Source organism: Anguilla anguilla, chromosome 6 (assembly GCF_013347855.1).
Source record: "Anguilla anguilla isolate fAngAng1 chromosome 6, fAngAng1.pri, whole genome shotgun sequence".
NCBI classification, from domain to species: domain Eukaryota; kingdom Metazoa; phylum Chordata; class Actinopteri; order Anguilliformes; family Anguillidae; genus Anguilla; species Anguilla anguilla.
In genome coordinates this window covers 51,206,854-51,227,699 of record NC_049206.1, presented here as the reverse complement: position 1 = coordinate 51,227,699, position 20,846 = coordinate 51,206,854, and the positions used below count along the sequence as shown (strand labels likewise).

Here is a 20,846-nt window from a genome sequence, read left to right as displayed (position 1 = left end):
GATTTAAGATCGACATAGGCTACGCACTGTAACCCACCGGTGCTGACTTCCTGGTAGTTTATTATGTAAATACAAACAAGAAAAAGCTATCAAAGTAAGTGGGTAGGCTGTGGAGTTTTGCATTTTCATTTTTCTACTTAAGGACAATAGGCGCTGCGGAGACTGCCGCGCACGCAGCCACAATTCCAGCGCAAATGGCTCTCGCTTCATCTCCGCGAATTTGCGCAGAGGGGACACGGATGGATGGGTGGGTGTGTTGTAAATATTCTGCATACGCCTCCTCCTTTCTCTGTTGAGGTTTACTGCACGTGATGCGGAGAAAAGTCGAATGAAATAAGCGTTAATTGAATAAATGAAAAGAGAAGTCTCCCCCTGAAATAAATGCGTCAGCACATACACGTTTTTCTGTATTCCCTTTGAGTTTGAATCCGTGTGTCAAACCGGACTTCTCTAAAAACAAAAGGTCCTGCTTGCCAGCTAATTTTCGACTGACATCGATAACTTGGACAATTATATAGGTGCTTTTGAAGAGGGAGGCAGCACTGCGTAGTTAAGGGAGCTGAGTGTAAGGCTACTCCCGTTATTCTGTTCTTTCCCACTTGCCGTAAGGAATCGTTTCGAGGAAAGCATGGAAGTTTGCAAGGGACGGTTGCTGGGCATTTCAGTCGCAGTTGCGCACGGATTTTTCTCGGGATCTCTGAACATTTTGCTAAAATTTCTCATTTCTACTTATAACTTCAACTACCTCACTCTTATCCAGTGCCTGACTAGCACCACTGCGGCGCTCACCTTGGAAATCCTTAGAAGACTGGGGAAGATAGACATCCCCCCGTACAGTCTCAGTTTAGCCAAAGTTTTCGCAAGTGTATGCATCCTTTCCACGCTGCAGTCAACTCTAACCCTGTGGTCGCTGCGAGGACTCAGCTTGCCGATGTATGTGGTATTTAAGCGATGTCTACCTTTGGTCACTCTGAGTATTGGGGTCTGCATCTTGAAGAATGGAATCCCGTCCCTTGGAGTAACAACAGCGGTGCTCATCACAACCATCGGTGCAGCTTTAGCCGGTACCGTTCTACTCTTTTTTCTCTTGTTAATTTTTGAAACATCACTTGTACGAGATGAATAAATTATTCATATCTTATGTATACACTTAAAAGTACATTTTTCAGACGTAACACTGTTCAGGATATATATGTGCATTGTCTGTGAAGGCGCTGTGGACATTTGTAATGAGGAATTCCAACGACTATAACATTAGCAGCATGTTTTATGCGCAGAATTATGTTAACGGTTCTCACAGATATGCATGTCCGATGTTATTGTAATGCTGCCTTCTAGTAGCAATGCATTTAAATGTGCTCAATTACATTAACAATTAAAATTTTCTGATGTACTTGAAGAAAATGTGCTGTAGTCATCTGCGGTGCTTTGTTCACATCATGGTACAGTTACGCCGTAAAACTATGGGAAATAATTTGATCTCTGTTTTTGTTCGTGACGCCCGGTGTCGCTGTTCCCTCAGGCGCGGGGGATCTCATGGGTGACCCTTTTGGGTACGTGACGGGTGTGCTGGCCGTGATCATCCACGCATCATACCTGGTGCTCATACAGAAGGCGAGCACAGACAGTGACTACGGGCCGTTGACGGCCCAATACGTTATCGCCATCACCGCCTCGCCCGTGCTGCTGATCTGCGCCTTTGTCAGCATGGACATCGTCAACGTGTGGTCCTTCCCCGGCTGGAGCGACGCCGCCGTCCCCTGCATCTTCACCACATGCATCGTCATCGGCTGCGCCATGAACTTCACCACGCTTCACTGCACCTACATCAACTCTGCTGTCACCACCAGCTTCGTGGGCGTGGTCAAGAGCATAGCCACCATCACCGTGGGCATGCTGGCCTTCGAGGACGTGAAGCCCACCCGTCTCTTCATAGCCGGCGTGGTGGTCAACACGGTCGGGTCGGTCACTTATTGTGCGGTGAAGTACTTTGAGACCGTGAAGAAGAGCAAGTACCAGGACCTGGAGGAGGCGAGCAAGGATGAGGAGTTGCCCGGGGAACCTTACGTAGAGGAGAAAAAGCCAAACGGAGACCTTGAGGTCGTGCCAAATGGAGGATTGGTGGGCCCTGTGGAACCAACTGACTATATGGAGTCTACTGTACAAGAAAGTGGTGTAATGGAGTCTATTGAATTACAAAAACAAGCCAACCCAACAGAGAGCGGGGCAAGCAATACGTCCCTGAGCGATAATTACGTAGGAGTGTGGAGGTCTGTTCGGAGCCTTAAGGTTTTTAAGAAGGACACTTTAATTGATAACGAGGAGTTACAAAGTCCTTGATAGTGAATCCTTCCATTGAGAGTGGGTGCATGTCATGTTGTTGTTATTTTTGAATGACCAGTATGAACTTACTTGAACACTGAAAATAAAGTTTTTGGTGTTGCTGATCTTTTTTTCATACACGCAGTTCAAAGAAAAACTATTTCTTAAATGGGAAGTATTTTTAAATAGTTTGGTTCTTTGTACAGATTGGAGGAAATATATGACTATTTCTGTATGTATATGGGGGGAACCATAAGTATGTTTTATATTACTGAATGATCAGTCATAATAGCATATTGATAAAATGAAATGAGCAGAATAAATTAAACAAAAATGCAATCAAATAAAAATATTGTGCACAGACAATGGCAATCTCTACATGGAAAAATCTATGAAATTAAAGAGAGCCATCTCCTAAAATGCTTTCATGAGACAGATAATAGTTTAAATAGGATATGAAAAGCCATGTGGTCATGAAACAGGTATACATTTTTATGAATTTGTTCTTGCACGTTTACTCGTACCGTACATGCCTGTTCAGATTATGTGTTCAATGTATTGATGACAATATTTGACAAGTGAAGAGCCATACTGACTCAAGTGTGCATGTATGATGCCAAGTAAATCCAAATGGGTTTTATATGAAGAATGATACTGTGATGTCGGCTTCCTTTTGTCCTCATCCTAATGAGACTCCCTGCGAAATTGTACGGCTGCCAAGAGTACTAATCTACGCAAACTAAATTCGATTTTCAATTAAACGATATTGGTACAAATTAAGTGCTTTATCCAGAGCACATGAAAAATGTGTATAATTTCTCATGCTATAAAGAAGGAATTTGTTTGCCTTCTTTTGTGCTGCTTTATCTCTTGTTCTTGAATTAGAAACTGGTATAGGTAAGGACACAATTTGAGAAGTGTCTTATTCTACAGTATTCTACTACTACTAGTGAACCACTGTACAGCCTTTCAGTACACATTTATGCAGTCTGAGTTGGAACATACAAAATCATTGGATTACAGCTCCCACATTGTGGACGAAACAGTTTACATGAAGAATTTAATGCACCAAAAGTTGCTGTCGTCTATTTTTTTTCCTTTTCCTTATCCTGAGCATTTTAAATCTATCAGTTTAAAATGTTCGTTCTGTATATATATATATATATATATATATCAAGATAAATGTGTTTAAAGCAATTATTCAAATCCGGACTTATCTAAATATATGCAAGGAAAACTCCCTCCTGAATATATGCAGAGAGGTAAAAGGGCAAGCAATCTGCTCATGCACTCACCAGAATCAGTTTGACCAGCAGGGAATTCCATCTCAAAGTGCCTTTGAAACATTTAATTTGAGGAAGTGGAGATAGTGCCCGACAGACTTGAGTGGCATGCCTCCAAGAACCCACAGAAAAACAAAAGTGTGGTCAGTGGAGAGAAAAAAGAAAGACCGTGATGAAGCAGGAAACGGAGATAAAAATCATTAAAAGGGGATTAGAAACAGGCGGTGTCAACAGCAATATCTTCACCGTGCTCCACGCCCTGTTCTATTCTTTTGTGTCTTTAATGGACAAGTTTGATTCAACATGGTGGGGCGGGGGGGGGGCGGGTTAAGTTTGTGTGGGTACTCTCATTTCTTGTAAACAAATTTCTTTTGTCTGCCACAGTAGAAAAAAAAGTGTTTGGGAACAGTAAACTGGCATGAGGCTACAGTAGTCACGCAGGTCTGCATTCATTAAAAATGATGTGTCTAAAAATACAAACTACTTGAAAAGGAAATATTGGAGACTACCCTAAAACCAATCTAGGTTTTGACTCAGAGCAAGAGATCTAATTGAACTAATTGAAACGTGAGCGTAGGGTTCAGCATAGCTTGCTGAACTGTTTCCACGGCTCTGTCTGTTTTCTCTTCTCGGTTTTGTTAGCTTTGGCCGTGTTCCCATTTCTGAGACGTGAGGAAAATACTGGGCATGTGTAACATTCCTCAACCAGGAGGCTTTCATGCATTTCTGGTAACCAAGAGCAGCCATTTCACTCGTTGCTCAACATCCAAAATAGACATACTGTATGTCTTACAGCACATTTTTAAAAACCTTTTTTCACCATGTGTTTCTGTGTGGCGTGGCTTCATGCTAATGCTTCTGGCACAGGTGATGCATTTCAAAGCTTCTCATCAACACATAGAAGAGCATTATAATGGCAATGCTTCTCTAAGACAACAGCATGATACCTCTAGTTTACATGTTTTTTTTTTGTGTGATATTTAATTCACATTGCCATTAATGATGTCATCTTATCTTCTGTTGTGGACATTGGTCTGATTGCTGCACGCTATATTTTTAGATTTAATTTCAAAATGTTATATCACTCTTCATGATATCTAGAATGTTCTTCGGGCCGTTTCTGAAGACTTTGATGTCACTGGCCATAAAGCATATTTACTTGCCCTCGACTTCAGGAGTGTTATACAAGTGTCTACGACAGGTTTTCAGTATTTATTTCATGTGTAGAACAGACATCACCTTAAACGGCTCTTTTGTTATCAAACAGCATTCTTCACTTTGGAGATAACACCTAATGATTCCCTGTAAGGAAATCCTTATGGTATTTCTCCTCCTAATTTTTTCGTGATTTTGCAAAAGTTTGCCTCTCCTTGTAACAAAAAGAAATTCTGAAAGCCCAGGGTGGAAGAAGCATATGGGTTTGCTCTGTAAGGTTTCTAATTAATGGAGTGTTAGCCCTTGTTGTACAAAGGCTTGCAATGGTAAATTTATGGACACTAACATTATTAGATGTTTCGTAAATTTGGCAAAAACGTTTCTGAACAATTCTGTTATTAGTATTATATGTTTTTGGTGATTCTGTAGCTCGCCATGAAACAAATCCTACTTTTAAAGAGCCTAATTGCTTATTTCCATAATGTATTGTGGTTATACAAACTAGTATAAACTAGTTCCATAGAAATAAATAGTATTTTTGTTTATTTAAAAACTGTAATGGGTATAAATAAATATGTCTATATAGAGGGCACGATAGGGATATGTCATAAAGTGTCCATTTTCCTTTCACACCTGGAAGTTTTTTGAGTTGAACGTGTGATGTCTGGTCATGTTTGAAAAGGACACCCTGTCTCCCTGTCTTGGCAAGAGCCTCCAAAAACCTGATATTAACTCACTTTTTTTTAAACATTCTTTAATTCTCACACAGTCTCTCAGTCTCTGAGTGTACCTAACCTTCTACAACTCCCTCCGATCCCCTTCCCTCTCTCTCCCCCTCCCTCCCTCTCCCCCCACCCCCACCCCCCCTTACCTCCCTCTCATTCTTTCTTTGCCCACAGACTGTTGAGAACTCATTGTACCATGTCAGGGAGAGCCAAGCCCTTCTACTGACGTTTCATACCACAAGAGCAATATTTCTTCACAATATAATTGAACTATTGTCTCTAAATCTGTACTTTAGAGAGTCTACTTTTTTTCTACCATTGTGCCTTAAATTAATCCTGAACTGTTGATATATGGGTGCAAAATCCTAAGACATCATTGTCCTCTTTCAGAAAATTTTTTTTTTTCTTAGGTTTTTCTGTATGTATGTTTCGATATAGCTACAGCACATCTGTGCAAGAGAACCACATAGATTCACATGGATCCTTTTAAGTAAAAAATTCTCATAGACCATGCTTTCTGAACAGACGTTATAGAGAGGTTTTTTTGGTGGAATTCTCTTGGGGGTAGGGATTCCAAGAATGGCTCTTGGAAAGTTTTCAATATGGCATTTATGATTAGGTACTGCATAGTAATATCTACCTGCCTTTTTTCAACGTTGGGGGGCACTGCAGTTACATATCGTAATGTACATGCAGCCTGTTCTACCATGACCTACTGATCAAGGTAAGCACCTTGTTCAAAGGTCAGCGTCCATGAATCCTGACTGTAATGGCTGCTCATCAGTCATTGTCTGTTGACCTCACTCTCTCAATCCAGACTTGCTGACTGGGTTCTGACTGTAGGCCTAGTTGGATCCCAGAGGCCAACCGTCATCTGACCACATCTCCAAGACTAAGACCACCAATTAATGGCAATATTGTTGGCTGAAATAATTTTAGTGAGTAGCCTGGCTAATAAACCATCTATCAGAATTAAGCTGCCAGCGCTCAATCTATCGTCGTCTTGTGAGCTATTACCCACCGCAGTCAACGTTATGGATTTCCTTTAGCGCGAAGCAGAAAGTGACGAGCTCGGGCCATGAATCTACTATACGACCATTTTTGAACCATAAAATCCGGTTCACCATAATGAAAAGGGTTAGGAGCTGTGTGTGATAGATTTGTTCATACTTGTATATTACCCCTCGGATTCGTTCGATGAGTAACCCCCGGAGCTGGGGCTGTAAGATTAGCTGGAGGGATTCCTGGTCATTAACGAAGTCATCACAGACTTTTCAGGCGGAGAAAGCAATTGCACTAGATTTATGTTTCGTTACACCGCTGTCTTCAATATCACCTCTTCACCTCCAATTTGTGCAAAATAAGCAGTATAAGTGAACAAGCAAGTGCTGCTGTCTTCAGTAAAAGTGATTGTATATGAAATGGGGAAATTAATACTTGGGGACGCTGGGATGTGGACATTTATTCAACGTGTAGGCTACAGGTGCAAATTAGGCATACGACAAATCCGCTGTCGTAATTGTTGTCGGTCACGTTACATTTAACATCCCAATAAGGTTTCATTGAATGTGAATAGCTCTATGGCGAAAAAATCGTTTGTATGCCTGTGTGTAGCCAATTTGTCCAAGTAGGCCTACAAAATGACAGACTAGCCTATCTATCTGTATTCGGTACGGGGGGCGGGGGTGGCATTAAAACCAGAAGTGAAGTGCCTGTGTAACCCATTCGCGGAAACATGCTGACCGCAGGGATAGCCTACATAGGGCATTGAATTGATAGGCGTGGATCCCTTACCCTCGTTATCCGACCCACCGAATTTCCGTTTTCTCGTGTTCCGTTTAATTATCCATTCTTCGGCTAATGTCATTTCTCTGCATATTCTATCGAATATCCCTGCCCAATTTCGAGCAGAAAAAATGAACTGCACTACAGCGCATTATCCTCAGTGCAGTCTTCGGATTTAGATACACCCACCCCTATCATTTAATGCCCTATATTTTCTCGCACAGTCAGCATGTTTCCGGGGATGGGTTACACATCACTTCAATTCTGTTTTTTTCTTCTAGCTTGAAGCTCACTGCCATGAACTGATAATATTGGATTACTACCTCCAATTCCACATTTTGCATTTCCACAAAATTATTTGTGAGTTCCTTTACAATATACTCATAACTGTTCATGCTTTTTCCAGGAAAATAATAACTTTTTAATTCGTACCCTATATATTACAGGTGAAATTGTTTTCTGCTTCTAATATGAACCTACGGCTTGAGCAGAAATATTTGGTTCCTGGGAGGGACAGTGCCCTTGTTTAGTGAATTATAAAACTGATTTACTCTGCACAGGCACTATGAGACATAATTATTTATCACGGAGAAATGGCTCCATCTAGTGGAAATGCTGTGGTTAAAAAGGCATTGATATCTGGAGCTTCCCTCATTGATATTAATAATGCAGTCAATCATGTACTGCAAAGTTGTAAAACGTTGATCGATCTTGGTTAGGTATTTATAAGTGTTTGTGAAAGAGATATAGATATTACGTGGTGGAACATCGTATTATATCATAGGATCATCAAATGTGAAAAGACTGCTTTTGAGAAACTTTCTTAATAAAGGTTTTGTGGAAAGTAGAAAAAATGCTTATTATTCAACTAAACTAAAACTTACTACTGTAAGTTTTCTGGAGCAATTCCGTTTTTAAAAATCCTGAAATTTTGATGTTGTAATTTCATCATAATTGAAGTTACAGTACCTTGAACAATAAATGCAAAAATAACTTTCTCTTTACTTTATTTATGTATTTATATAATTCCCGTTTGTATAAGATGCCTTCATTTCTGAATGTGGTCCAGTGTGTTTCCCCCGGTGAATCTAGGGATAGACTTTGTGCTCTGAAGCCCTCAGGTGGTAGTCTGACTGTTGGCTTTAGTTTCCTGAACTTTTTTTTTACTTGTCAGAGTAAAAGAAAAACTGCTTAGTTTCATATTTTGAGCCTTCCAATCTGTCCACTGGCCAAGTAGGTCAATAGACTGTCACGCATATGGCACGCAGGTGTGAGATTTGAGACAGGGTTGTTTTGAAATATCAAGTATCAGGTATTTTCTTACCAAAGAATGCAGAGGGTGTAGCCAGAGAGGCCACAAGGGGTGGCAAGGGAAGTCATTTGGGTATACTGAACGTTCGGAGAATGTGACATAAATATGGATTTTTTAAAGGATTATGATCAATGGAAAAAAAAAATGTTTTCCATTTTCACTGCCAGGAACTGTCGAAGTAATTAATAAGCAGTCGTAAAAACAATGTCAATGAACTTTTGGTTTAATAGTTAATCTCTAAAAAATATTGCTGTGGGAATAGTGATGTCTAATCAGCACCTATTAAGAACATCAGGTGCCTGAAATTAGTGCCATCTTCTGATTTATGTGCATCTATTATCAAATCAAATAAATTTCATTTATATAGCGCTTTTTACAGAGAACTGTCACAAAGGCGCTTTACAGAGTAGCAGAAAAAGAGCAAGAAACAGAGCAAAAGAGCAAAAATCAGGCCAGCAAAAAAAAGCAAGCACATGAGGTAAACAAACTCCCAGTGGGGTGAACAACTGACCAAATATTCCCTCTCTGCTTTCCCCAGGGACCCAAATTCCAGCACTCTGCTTTCAGTTAATGAACTGCTCACTATCGGGCATTTCCTTTAGCTTTTTTTACTCATAACAGATATGGAGTCCTGTCTCATCTGCTGTTGAAGTAGATGTAACAGGACAGCAAATTCAAGAGTGCACAGTGAAAGTATATGCATATGATATCATATATATCATGTTATATGAGCCTGAAGTGGATAAAAACGTACACGATCACAGTTAGGGGTACTGTTCTGTAACTGAACTGAAATCTTGCAAATTAAAGAACACATTTGCTGATGCTAATCTTTACGCAAAGGTTTTTCAGGGGGAGCACTGTGCCACCTCAGTATTATCTGGTTAATGCGCAGAGCCTGTTGGATTTGGGCCACCTTTTAGGCCACACAAAAACCAAATACCCACTTCAGGAAACAGCAGCTTCTACTTCAATAACCACAGCCACCCGTGACACGTGTTAGTTTTGTGTGTTTGTAATATCTCTACTAATATCTTTTTTTTTAAATTTCACGTCACTGTTATCTTTGGTGGGAATCGCCCTAACATATTTTTTCCATTCCCACGTCTTCACATATATAGACTGCACAACAAAGGATCTTTAACCATAATCACGCAGAACTAACGTTCTGTTTTTGGTCTGCCTCATGTCAGAAAGAGAGGCAACATATTTAATGTGGGTTTCAAAAAAATTTCCCCAAACTTTCAATTTTTGCAAAACATTCATGTTTGCAGATTATAAGACGCCATTTCATGTGGTGAGTTAACTTCATCTGCTCTGTATAGTGCAGGTCTGACACAATGGTCTATTTCTCCTGGACCCCATCTACACAGTGGAGAACAACTGTGAACAACTGTGCTGCTTCCACAGAGTAAAATGTCCAGTGTTAATTCAACTCCAACAGTGTTAATTCAAACTCTTAACAGATGACATTTGGTCCCAAATTACATACAGAGTTGGATCGAATGTTATCTGTTAAGAGTTGAATTAACACTGCTAGAGTTGAATTAACACTGGACATTTTACTCTGTAGGTCTCATTAAATGATGAAATGCATGCTTAGGTAGCACAAAATGGTGAAAAGATTGTTTCATTTAATTAAACTTTATAATAAAGCCGTTTATTAATAAGCGACACTACAGGTGAATAAGCCCAGTTTCACTCACAATGAAAAATATATATTTTATAATATGACATTCAGATTGAACAATGAATTAATCACAAAACAAAAATAACATGCAACATAACTTATGAATATATTTACAGTTACAGTAGTCACATTCTCCTGTGCAACTACAATATAGCCTGTTGCCATTTTCAACATAGATTTTTCTTTCTGTAATTATTTCAGTATTAAATTTTTTTACCAATCAACATTTCACATTTTGAATACACTGGATTATTATGAGTGATATAAAATCAAACCAGGGCAATTCATGTACTTTCTATGTATAGCACAGACATTTTGAAACTGTAAGGTTGTATATTTATACTTCATTTAGATTTCTTCTTCTGAGCCGCAAAGAAGTGGCTACACATTTCTGGGTTTTGTTGAACAATCATTGAACTGGTCAATCATTGTTCAACAAAACTGCTTTTGTTTCCACAGTAATAATAAACAGCTGCTTTTTAAAAGCCTTTAAATGTGTTGGTGTTTTTTTTAACATAATGAAAACATTGGTGAAAAGAATATGTGAAAATGTATAAGTGCAAGAATAAGTTTGGTAGGAAATCCCAGTTCCACCTCAGCAATGGTGACATGAAAGCCCTATATTAATTATAATCCAGAATGTGTAATGGAATTCCTGTTCAACTGTGTTCCAGAATATCTGTCCTGTCATAACCTTAGTAGGCTTGTTAAACAATGTCTGCAAAGTATATTCCCAGAATGTTTTTTTTCCCCCTTGAAAGGTACATATAATGACACATTAACTAAAATATAATAGAAAAAAAGTCAAAATTGCAACTGCCTTAAAGTGCACAGGTAAGATTATATTTTCAAGGAAGTCTCAATGTGTTAAAAATATGACCTAGGCTCACTTACAGGAGAGCTTGTATAAGAAGGTAAAAAACCTGACCTTCAATATTCATTATGAAAATCAGTTTAATCTGCCTTCAATCATACACCATCAATTCTATTAAGCCTATATTTCTTAATAATTCAACATCCCTCAATAAGGGCTTAAATAAGAAATGTATCAATACAAATATAGTATAAAATATTAATTAAAAAGTTGCTTTAAAAAATACCTGAGTGAATAACTTCATTATTATCCTTCATTACAGCAAATTAGATATGTAAACATTCCATAGAAATTGCAGTATTATTGTAACTGGAAAAATAGTAAGTATTATTATTTATAAACACAATATAGTTCATACTGAGATAAGGGATTCACTGAGATAAGCATGCTTCACCCAGAGCTACTCACTTCTGGTCCCAGAGGCCCAAAATGTCTGCAAGCTTTTGTTCCACCCAAGAATTTATCCACCCCATCTAATTCATCTTCAAATTAGCTCCATTTAGCTCCTCTCCAAGCTAGGAAACCTTCTGTATGAGATACTAAATTGAGTAACCTGATTCAAGAAAAGAACACACATATCTATATTTATAAATAATCCCTGTGAAGAATGCGTTTTTATTATTTTTACATATTGATCTGTAGAGCCCAGTTATTCTCAATTTTTGTCAGGGCGTCCTCCGATTCGCTGGAGGCCTCAGACGACTGTCTGACGTACACGTTGGAAAAAATGTCCATCGGTTGCACCTGGTCGCATTCCGGTCTTTCCTCCTCGACCTGGTCGGGTTCCATTTGTAACAGAGAGAGGCTCGGTATCTGAAGTTTCCCGGTGTTCGGGTCCCAGTCCACCAGGATGCTCCCACCTGTGTCGGCGTCCTCGGCCTCCTCCTGGTCCTCCTCCTCTTCGTGTCCGCTGGTGCGGGCGGCCTGGAACTGCCGCCTGTAGGCCATCCACCGCGCGCAGTCGTCCCGTGGGAGCTGTTCGCTCGGCCGAGCTCCATCCCCGACCGCTGAGGAAGAGACGTCCGCCCCGCCGCGTCCCTCAGGCTCTCCTTCGCCCTCCTCCTCCTCCTCCTCCTTCTTCTCCTCCTCCTCCTCCTCTGGCGACGAGGCCTTCACCACGATCCCGTAGTCGGAGCTCTGGCTCTGATCCCGCCAGGGCGCCGAACGGCAGCGCCACGCGTCGGCCTCGCCGTCGTCGTCGTCGCCGGTGGGCTCCAGCCGGGGTGCGAGCAGGGGCACGCGCGCTTGGGCGGCGTAGGCCGGGTTCCCGGGGACCAGAGGCTTCCCCTCGTCCGGCTCTTTGGGGGGAAACGGGGACTCGATCAGGACGTCGGGCTCCCTTGGTTCCTCCTCGGGGCTGGGCTTGGGCACGCTGATGCTGATGAGGTTCACGGTGAGCAGCAGGTCGGTGACGGGCAGGTGTCGCACCCACTAGACAGAGAGGAAACGACATGGAGGGCGTTACTTTACTCCCCATTTTTACCACCATTTCAACAGAGCATTCAGCAGCATCCTAAGCCAGCTTATGACCACAATCAGCTTCTGATCAGCTCAGTGTCAGCTATCGTGATTGGATGTTGGACACAACCACAGAAATCTCTTCTGTTTTATCTAGACCACAGTTCCGATGAAGACAACCAATGATGGTTAACCATAGCCAATTTAAAATAAACAACAGAGAAAAAACCTATAACAGATGTCCTTCCCTTCTGCACAGCAATGTAATTTTACACAGATTAACAGCTAGTGCTATTTCTTCATTGACCATTACCCTTCTCTCAATGATATGTCTAATAATGGATTATTTAAAGGTATATAACCAATGTTTCTGTTAATAAGCTTTCGACATGCTGCATGGTGATGAGAACACTGCTCTAAACGCCTTTGTGTTTCCTTTGCCTTTCACCCTATATGGTCAGTCAATCAGACATAAGCAAGCTTTGACTGAAGTCTTCTGATGAGAACCTTAAGCGAAGATCCCCCGCACAGGGCTTACCAGATTGGACGGCTTTTCCTGCTTATTGCCAAAAATGTAGTGGTACACAATGCAACCGATCAGCATCACGACAAACGTGGTGAGCGCTAAAGGCAAAATGTACCCCAGCAACACCAGCAAGATCTGGTCAAAAAAGGGATCTGTGGAGAGGGGACCAAGGATGGGAAAAGTGATGTTACAAACACACTCATTGTTCCAAACAAATCAATCGTACAGCATACACGCATGAATGCACGGACTGAAACCAGCTTTCGACAACTTCCTCCTGTTTGCAGTGATCTTTATCTACAACCATTTGCCAAAACCCAAGCTGCACTCCGGGTTTGTTACAATGCGAGTCCGTAAACACACGTGCGGTGAATCGCACGTGCACACAGGCCGCGGCAAAAGAACCTACGCAAGCTTTTGACAGGAAGTCAGTCTATATCTGGGTAACACGAGAAAGCGCCTGCACAAAGTTTGATTGTTTCAGCTTGCATGGTTACGGTGTTTACACAAGGAAGAAGCAGAGTTCCACAGATGTAAATCTAACTTATTAATCCTTTCAAACAGGCCCAGCATGCATGGAATTTTGCTGGGAAACCGGCCTTACTGTTGTCTGTCTTACCTTTGGCAGTTGTTACACACTGGTCGTGAGAGGCTTGAGACTGGAATGTTAAGGATAAGAAGAGGACCTTTGCAGAAACACAGAACTCAGTGCTGTAGTTCAGAAGACCATATTCCAACGAGTTATTATGAAGAAGGAAAATCATCTGAAAAAGAAATTCATAAATTAAACTTTTTAATTCAAGCTTTAATTCATGAGTCGCTTAATTCCCAGCTCTACCAAAATGTGCAAGGCCAAAGTAAGTGTCCTCAGCATTAAAACCAGGTCAATATATCACATGGAATCTCTACAATATTTTCAAAGTTAAACTAACAATACTTTTGTATCATTATCCCATGTGACATGTAATTACTCAGAGAAATCTTCCTCAACAGTCCTATACACAGCTCACTTTATGGTTGGCTCGTGGTCCATTAAAAAGCATCTAAGTTAGTACCACAGTGTTTTTATGCAAACATTCCCCTATTGCCATATTTTGAGCACTCTTTTTTGACTTAAGTGCCATTTTGGCACTACATTTATAATGTTGTGTAACAGAACAGTAAGCAAATAATTCATTTTAGTCTTTTTTTTCAAATGTGGATATGTAACTATGCTCATTCATTCAGAATACCAATTATGCACTGGCTGATTTGACCACTGAACAAAGAGCTACAGAGAAATGCACACAAACATAACCTTTAGAGCAAGGGGAATACCAACCTTTTTCTTGGTGTTATTGTTGTGGATGGATACGTTGTACATCATCTGAGGGTAGTACTTTGCTAAAGACTGCTCTTTTGTGCTGTTCCCAATCTTCCACCTCATTGGGCCTTTCAGTTTAACGATCAGTTTTCTCTCAGCGACTGTGACTTTTACGATGGGAGGTCCGAAGGTGGCTGATAACAAAAGATATCACAGTCAAACACAAATGAAACACGTGCAAATCAAACACATGCAAGTCAAACGTGCAAATAAAATGATGTCGGGCTGAAAAATTTAAATAGTAAAATATTTCATATCGTCCTGACAATTATCACTAGTGATACACAAAGGCAGACTTTGTTGTAACATAAAAATAAATATACTTGCATAAAAAAATAAAACATGTCACCAACCTTTGTCCTAAAGGCCAACATTATGAGACACAGGCACATTGAAGGTCAAAAGATTTAAAGACTTTTTATATTAGCCTGTAGACTCAACCTCTATGTTGTACATCTTCAGGCTTTATATTTAGATTTATTACAGCTATAAAGGACTGCTTTATGTCTAATCTTATCTGCTAAGGAGTGTGCATGTGTGTGTGCGTGCGTGTAAACTGTACAGACAGACAGACAGACAGACAGACAGATAGATAGATAGATAGATAGATAGATAGATAGATAGATAGATAGATAGACAGATAGATAGATAGATATACAGACAGACAGAAGAGTTTACTCACTCTGCCGTTTGGGGATGAACCTGCTTGTTGTGATCCATTTTGAGGCGCCTGCTGCACTGAGGGCTTTCACCCTGCCGTAGTACTCCTCTTCCAGGTCTCTGGTCTCATTTGACAGATCGCAGAGAGTCTGGAGAGTATCCATACACTGCCTCTTAGTCCTCCACACCACCCTGTTCTTGTTCTTCTCCCCATCACCGTATCTGAGAACGAACAGACATCTTAAAACCACAAGCTTGCATCCAGCAGCACACTCTGTTAGAACTTCCCATTAGTTGACTCAGGGGGGATAACAAGACTTGACACCATCTAAATAAAGTATGGCTCCTTTATGCAAATTGAATGCAATATACTGTAAATCTGAGTAATGTGGGTGTTCTTTGAGATTAGATGTAAGAATATAAAACCAGCACAATATATTGGAATATATTACTTATATTTCATTTCTGTCAGAGTTTACCGGGAGTTGGAACACCTTGTTGACTCAATTAAGTCACAATGTTGATTATGTCCATGCATTCTATCTGGATGAGTGTCAAAAATATGAACAAATGACTAGAAAACTTGCTGTTGGTATTAGTACCTGGACTGGCCCGAACGCCAATCTTAACTTTTCAGTACCCTGCATTTGGTGATGGTGTCATAAAAAATGTTATGAGCGAAGACGACAATTGCCCATTTCTGCAATTCTGTGCTGTGAATTCAAAACTACTTCGTCTTACATGTGCCTGATTATAAATGACCAGCGACTGCGTGATTCTCACTCTAACAGCTTGTGTGTGATATAAATGAGCAGGACGTTGAGGACTTGTACTCACATTGCGTACTGAACTGTGTAGCGCGTCCTATTTCCTGTTCCATCTCCGGGACTCCACTCCAGAACATTCCTCAGATTGTAGGAACTGAACCTGACGGCTTGGGGTGCGGCAACTCTAGAGCCATGAGCGACCACTGGAAAAAAAGGACAGAAAACCATTACAGAATGTATTGTATAGCATGAAAGTATCATTTTAAAAAAATGAGGCATGACCGTATTTTGCCATTCTGACTGTAGACATTAAAATAACAGCTCTTTATTGAAGTTCTTGGCGCTTCAGGGCACACAATTGTTGTCTCACTTTTTCTCCTCAGTGTGAAATTCAATAGTTTCAGCTGGACCATGACAGAAAACATCTCGCTATTAAGTGGACGATGTTTTGGAGGATGTGAGAAGCAATGCGTGGAAATGCATGCAGTGAGCTGCTGCTGCTAACTTTCATCCCGCAGTTCTGAAATCACAGCACTGGAAGACCGCACAGCTCATACAGACGACACAAAGCTATTTGCCTATGGAGTCGCTACTAAGGAATGAGGGGACTACAACCCTTCCTCCCTGGTTAATGCAAATTTTCTCTCTTGTTGATAAATATGTTTTGATCAATTCACAAAAATGTTTTTTTTTTTGTTTTTTTTCCTGTTGCATGGTGGTTTCTCCACATTTACCAATCCACTGGCCAAAGTCTACATTACCATAATTCAGAAGTGGGAAATTCTTATCCTGGAGGGCCAGTGTTTATGGAGGTTTTCGTTTCCAACAATTCCCCAGGCTAAATTAGCTAATTGGCTACATACACAAATGCAAAACTTTTCATATAGGGACACAAAAACGGCCTTCAGATATATAGCTAAAATGTCAGATGGTGTAAATGTTGGGGCTAATCAAATAATTAAGGGCAGAAGTTAGCATGACAACCTGAAACAGATATGGCACTCATTGCACACCTCTGCCATAATCCACTGGCTGCATTACTACACAAAGCACAAATGCCTCAAAGGGGTGTGCCGATTAGTAAGCTCCACATGTAATTAATTTCAAAGCATTAGCAACGGTATACACACGCTACTCCAATTGTTCTGAAACTGTTTAGCTTCATACATGCATTTTATATAACCGTGTAAAATCAGATTTCAGGTTGAGCTTTGGAAAAGAAAACATTGCTGAAAACAGGAAATGTGGGCTCGTAGCTTTCATGAGTTAAATTTCGTTTACTCAACCAACTGCAGGTGACTGCCGCAGGCTTGTGGCCCCACACACACTTCCTGAGGTTCACACCCTACCCAACAGCTTTTGTAGAATGTGAAACAGTGAATTTGGCTATGTATGTCACAAGAAGCATTTGGGAGGACGTGGTTAAAGCAGGGATTGGAGAGGACATGAAGGGATAATTTGAGGCAAACCCAAACCTATAAATTGATACTTGAACTGTATACATTTCATATGATTTTTTCTTTTTACAAAGTTTCACAGTTTGTGTTTTAAAACAGTGATAGACAATGAAAATGTTCAAGAATGTGGCAACTTCTAATGAGAACTCTAATACTAGGATTGGTACTGCTGGGTTTTCTTGAATCAGTTAGATACTATTTGCAATGCAAGATATGGAAATGACCCAAGACAGAGTAGTCTAATTATGTCAAGAAAACAATATTGTACTTTTTAGGATAGCATGATATATAAACAGACATATAAGTACATCCATGACATCGAAGTCATTTCAGAATACTGGATCTCAAACAAATCTTTATCAGTATTAACTTCAGAGCTAGAAATCTGACTGCTTTTGTTCACACGAGATAAGAAATGTTGAACTGAATTGTGTATGTCAGTGGTTCTCAACTCGGGCCAGAAAGGGCCGGTGTGGGTGCAGGCTTTTGTTCCAACCAAGCAGTTACACACCTGATTCTACTAATCAAGGTCCTTAGTGAAGACTCCTAAGGTTGATTAGTAGAATCGGGTGTGTAACTGCTTGGTTGGAACAAAAGCCTGCACCCACACCGGCCCTTTCTGGCCCGAGTTGAGAACCACTGGTGTATGTTAATCATTGCCAAACAGGAGTGCCACCAGGCATTATGGGCCCCATGAAAAGATCTCACATTGGACTCCACCACCCCATTCTTGTACACTACTAGCACAATTTTTTGAGGGCCACTGCCGGTCAGGGCCCTTGGAATTGTACTTTCCCCCTCCCACAGCACACCTGTTAACAGACACATTTTCCCCTTGTTTACAGTGGAATAGCATTTTTATTTTGACTACTGCATCTATTCTAGTTTTTTTTTTTTTAATTTTTAAAGAAAGTTAAGTGTAGACAAAAAGTTGTACAGGAAGGGTTTTCCAACTTTAAAGTGACAATTGTGAGAAAGAACCTATTCCTCAGAAAAAAACGATAATGTATATCTAGTTACCACTTCCTTATGTGGGGAAAAATTAAAAATGTTATCAGTATTGCAATTCCCCTATGTTTGAAGATGGTATTACTACATTTGTGACATTTTACAAATCTACACAACCTCAAACACAATAATAATAATAATAATAATAATAAATTCATTTGTATTAGTACCAGTAGTGGTGGTAGTATTACATATATAATGGCATTACTAGATTACATACATAAGATTTCTTTTTTTTTAATGACAAAATATCTAAGTAAGCCATATGATCAAATATCGCTGGCTGTGTATATTCGTACATACCACACGGGACTTATCTTGAGGACAGGCAAGCGCAATCTAACCATAGGAGACTGTGATTTTTATTATAATAAGCAGGTCTATGTGTTTATACGGCAGCCTAGACGTATACAGCCTATTATTACAATGCAATTTACAATTCAGTTTCAAGAATAAAATAAAAAAAATTTGTATTTCAATTTTAGCATTCGTGAAATATATAGACAATAATCGTCATTAAGTATTTAATTTTACTTTGTTACATTCAACCGAAAGTGAAGGCGAAGTGATAGTCATTGCGCAGCAGCCGATACTGTTGGGTTGAAATGAAAGGTACCTGTAGCTTCCAATGTTAGAAGGCATAAGACAGTCAGAAGAGTTTTCTTCGGCACTGAGGTTCCATGAGCTTTGTACTTCTCATTGCCGTGCTCCTTCATGCCGACGTGATATCCCGCGGGTGTAGGCGCGTAAAACACGGCATTGGCTCTTCAGTGTTAAATAATTTAATTCGAAGACCGACATAAGTTTCCTGCTTCCATCTCAGACGAAACCGCAGCCATGGTACTGCTCTCAAAGGTTTCTGGAAGGTGAATGGCAAGAAACCACGGGACTGACTGTATTACGTATAGGGCGGAGTTTGGTTTGCTGTGTTATGCGTGAATGTGAAAGGTATAACAGGAGCTGCTTTCTTGCACTGTTACGAATGAAGAGTGCAATTAAAACATTTTAATTATTATAAAATATTATTATATTATTGGCGTTTAATGGAAGAATGCACACATACATTTCTTCTTATGCTAAGTTGAACAAATATCTCATTACATTTTAAGTCTTATTATTATATATTAAAGTTTTACTTTAGGCTACCTTATTACGCAAAATGCTACATGATAAACTTTCAGACATCCATATACAAGATATTATTACTCCTATTAATAGATTGCCATTAGTACTGCCAGAGCCGTGAAGACCAATGTAAAATTTGTAAAATGTACTGTTTACAAATGTAATTTTTTCAAGGAGCATACAGAAATAATTTATAAAATACTTCTTTCAATCTTTGACATAATTAAAATGTCATAATTCTGACCTGCACATTTAGCACATTTTGTCATATATTACTACATTAGCTATGCATTAACATATCTGCAGATTGTAGAAAAATGTTCTTATTTTTTGAACACACTTTGTATTTTATGGGAAATTTTGCAATGAATCACAGAAGCGAAACATAACCAGAAACTGTGCAAGAGACATCTAGATACCTTTATGATGAGTCGACCTCATTAGCGCACCAGTATTTCCACATTCTTGATATATTTTGACACTGAGTCAGATTGCTCCTTAGCAGCCCACTTAGATCTCGTTCTGTCAGTAAATATGTGAACAAAAAGATTATTCAGTTACAGTGCCACCCTGTGGACAAGCACAGGTTAACAAGTGAACCAGGGGGTAAAATGTTACTTTGTATTTGAATAGTTCCTTTGTTTGGATTAGTGGTTCCTTTATTTAATTCAGTAATCTCTTTTAAAATAATCAATACAATATTGACGTAAACACATCTATGTACTAATAGTAATATTTTTGTCAAAGAGAATTATAATGAAATATAGTTTTTCGGTCTCACAGTGGTAAGAAAGTCATTTTCTTTACCCAAATGCATTTGTCCACTTTCCCTTTTACAAAGGCCCAGCTTATTTAAGCAATAAAGAACTGTACACCGCATGAGGAATATTGATTCAAATGTTCCTAATAATAATAATAATAATAATAATAATAATAATAATAATAATAATTTTGGAAGTAATATTGATACACAGAAAGATTTTCTGGAATTTTGTTGATTTTACAATAAATGTAATTGTTGAGATGAATTATTTATTTAGCCCTTAGACAAGTATACTTAAATATGGGTGAAAATGTACGTTAATTATATTTGTAAGTTTTTGGAGCACGATGGTCAGCCATCCTTTCTTATAGTTCAAGACAATATGCTATTTTGCGTAAAATGAATTTTTTAAAAATAAAAAAATGATTATACGACGGAGCAATTTGAAACAACACAAAATAATGCCTGATTTACTTCACATATTTCATGCTAGAATGAAACCGATACTTGAGTTATTATTTATAACCTATGATTTATTGTCGATAAAGACGTGGAACCACAATAGACGTTAAA

The 20,846-nt window shown here is 39.5% G+C and overlaps 2 protein-coding genes across 2 annotated transcripts; one reads left to right on the top strand and one right to left on the bottom strand.

Moving 5' to 3' along the window:
* The first annotated feature begins 230 nt into the window (after positions 1-230).
* Positions 231-2,974, top strand: LOC118229451 (solute carrier family 35 member D3). The gene is made up of 2 exons (XM_035421406.1): positions 231-1,064; positions 1,523-2,974. Exons 1-2 carry the CDS (start codon positions 629-631, stop codon positions 2,338-2,340), a joined length of 1,254 nt encoding a protein of 417 aa, XP_035277297.1. The 5' UTR covers positions 231-628; the 3' UTR covers positions 2,341-2,974.
* Positions 2,975-10,290: 7,316 nt separating this feature from the next.
* il20ra (interleukin 20 receptor, alpha) lies at positions 10,291-19,245 on the bottom strand. The gene is made up of 7 exons (XM_035420733.1): positions 19,002-19,245; positions 15,991-16,123; positions 15,176-15,375; positions 14,452-14,627; positions 13,750-13,894; positions 13,143-13,282; positions 10,291-12,577 (listed from the first exon to the last, which is right to left on the bottom strand). Exons 1-7 carry the CDS (start codon positions 19,099-19,101, stop codon positions 11,771-11,773), a joined length of 1,701 nt encoding a protein of 566 aa, XP_035276624.1. The 5' UTR covers positions 19,102-19,245; the 3' UTR covers positions 10,291-11,770.
* Positions 19,246-20,846: the final 1,601 nt, after the last annotated feature.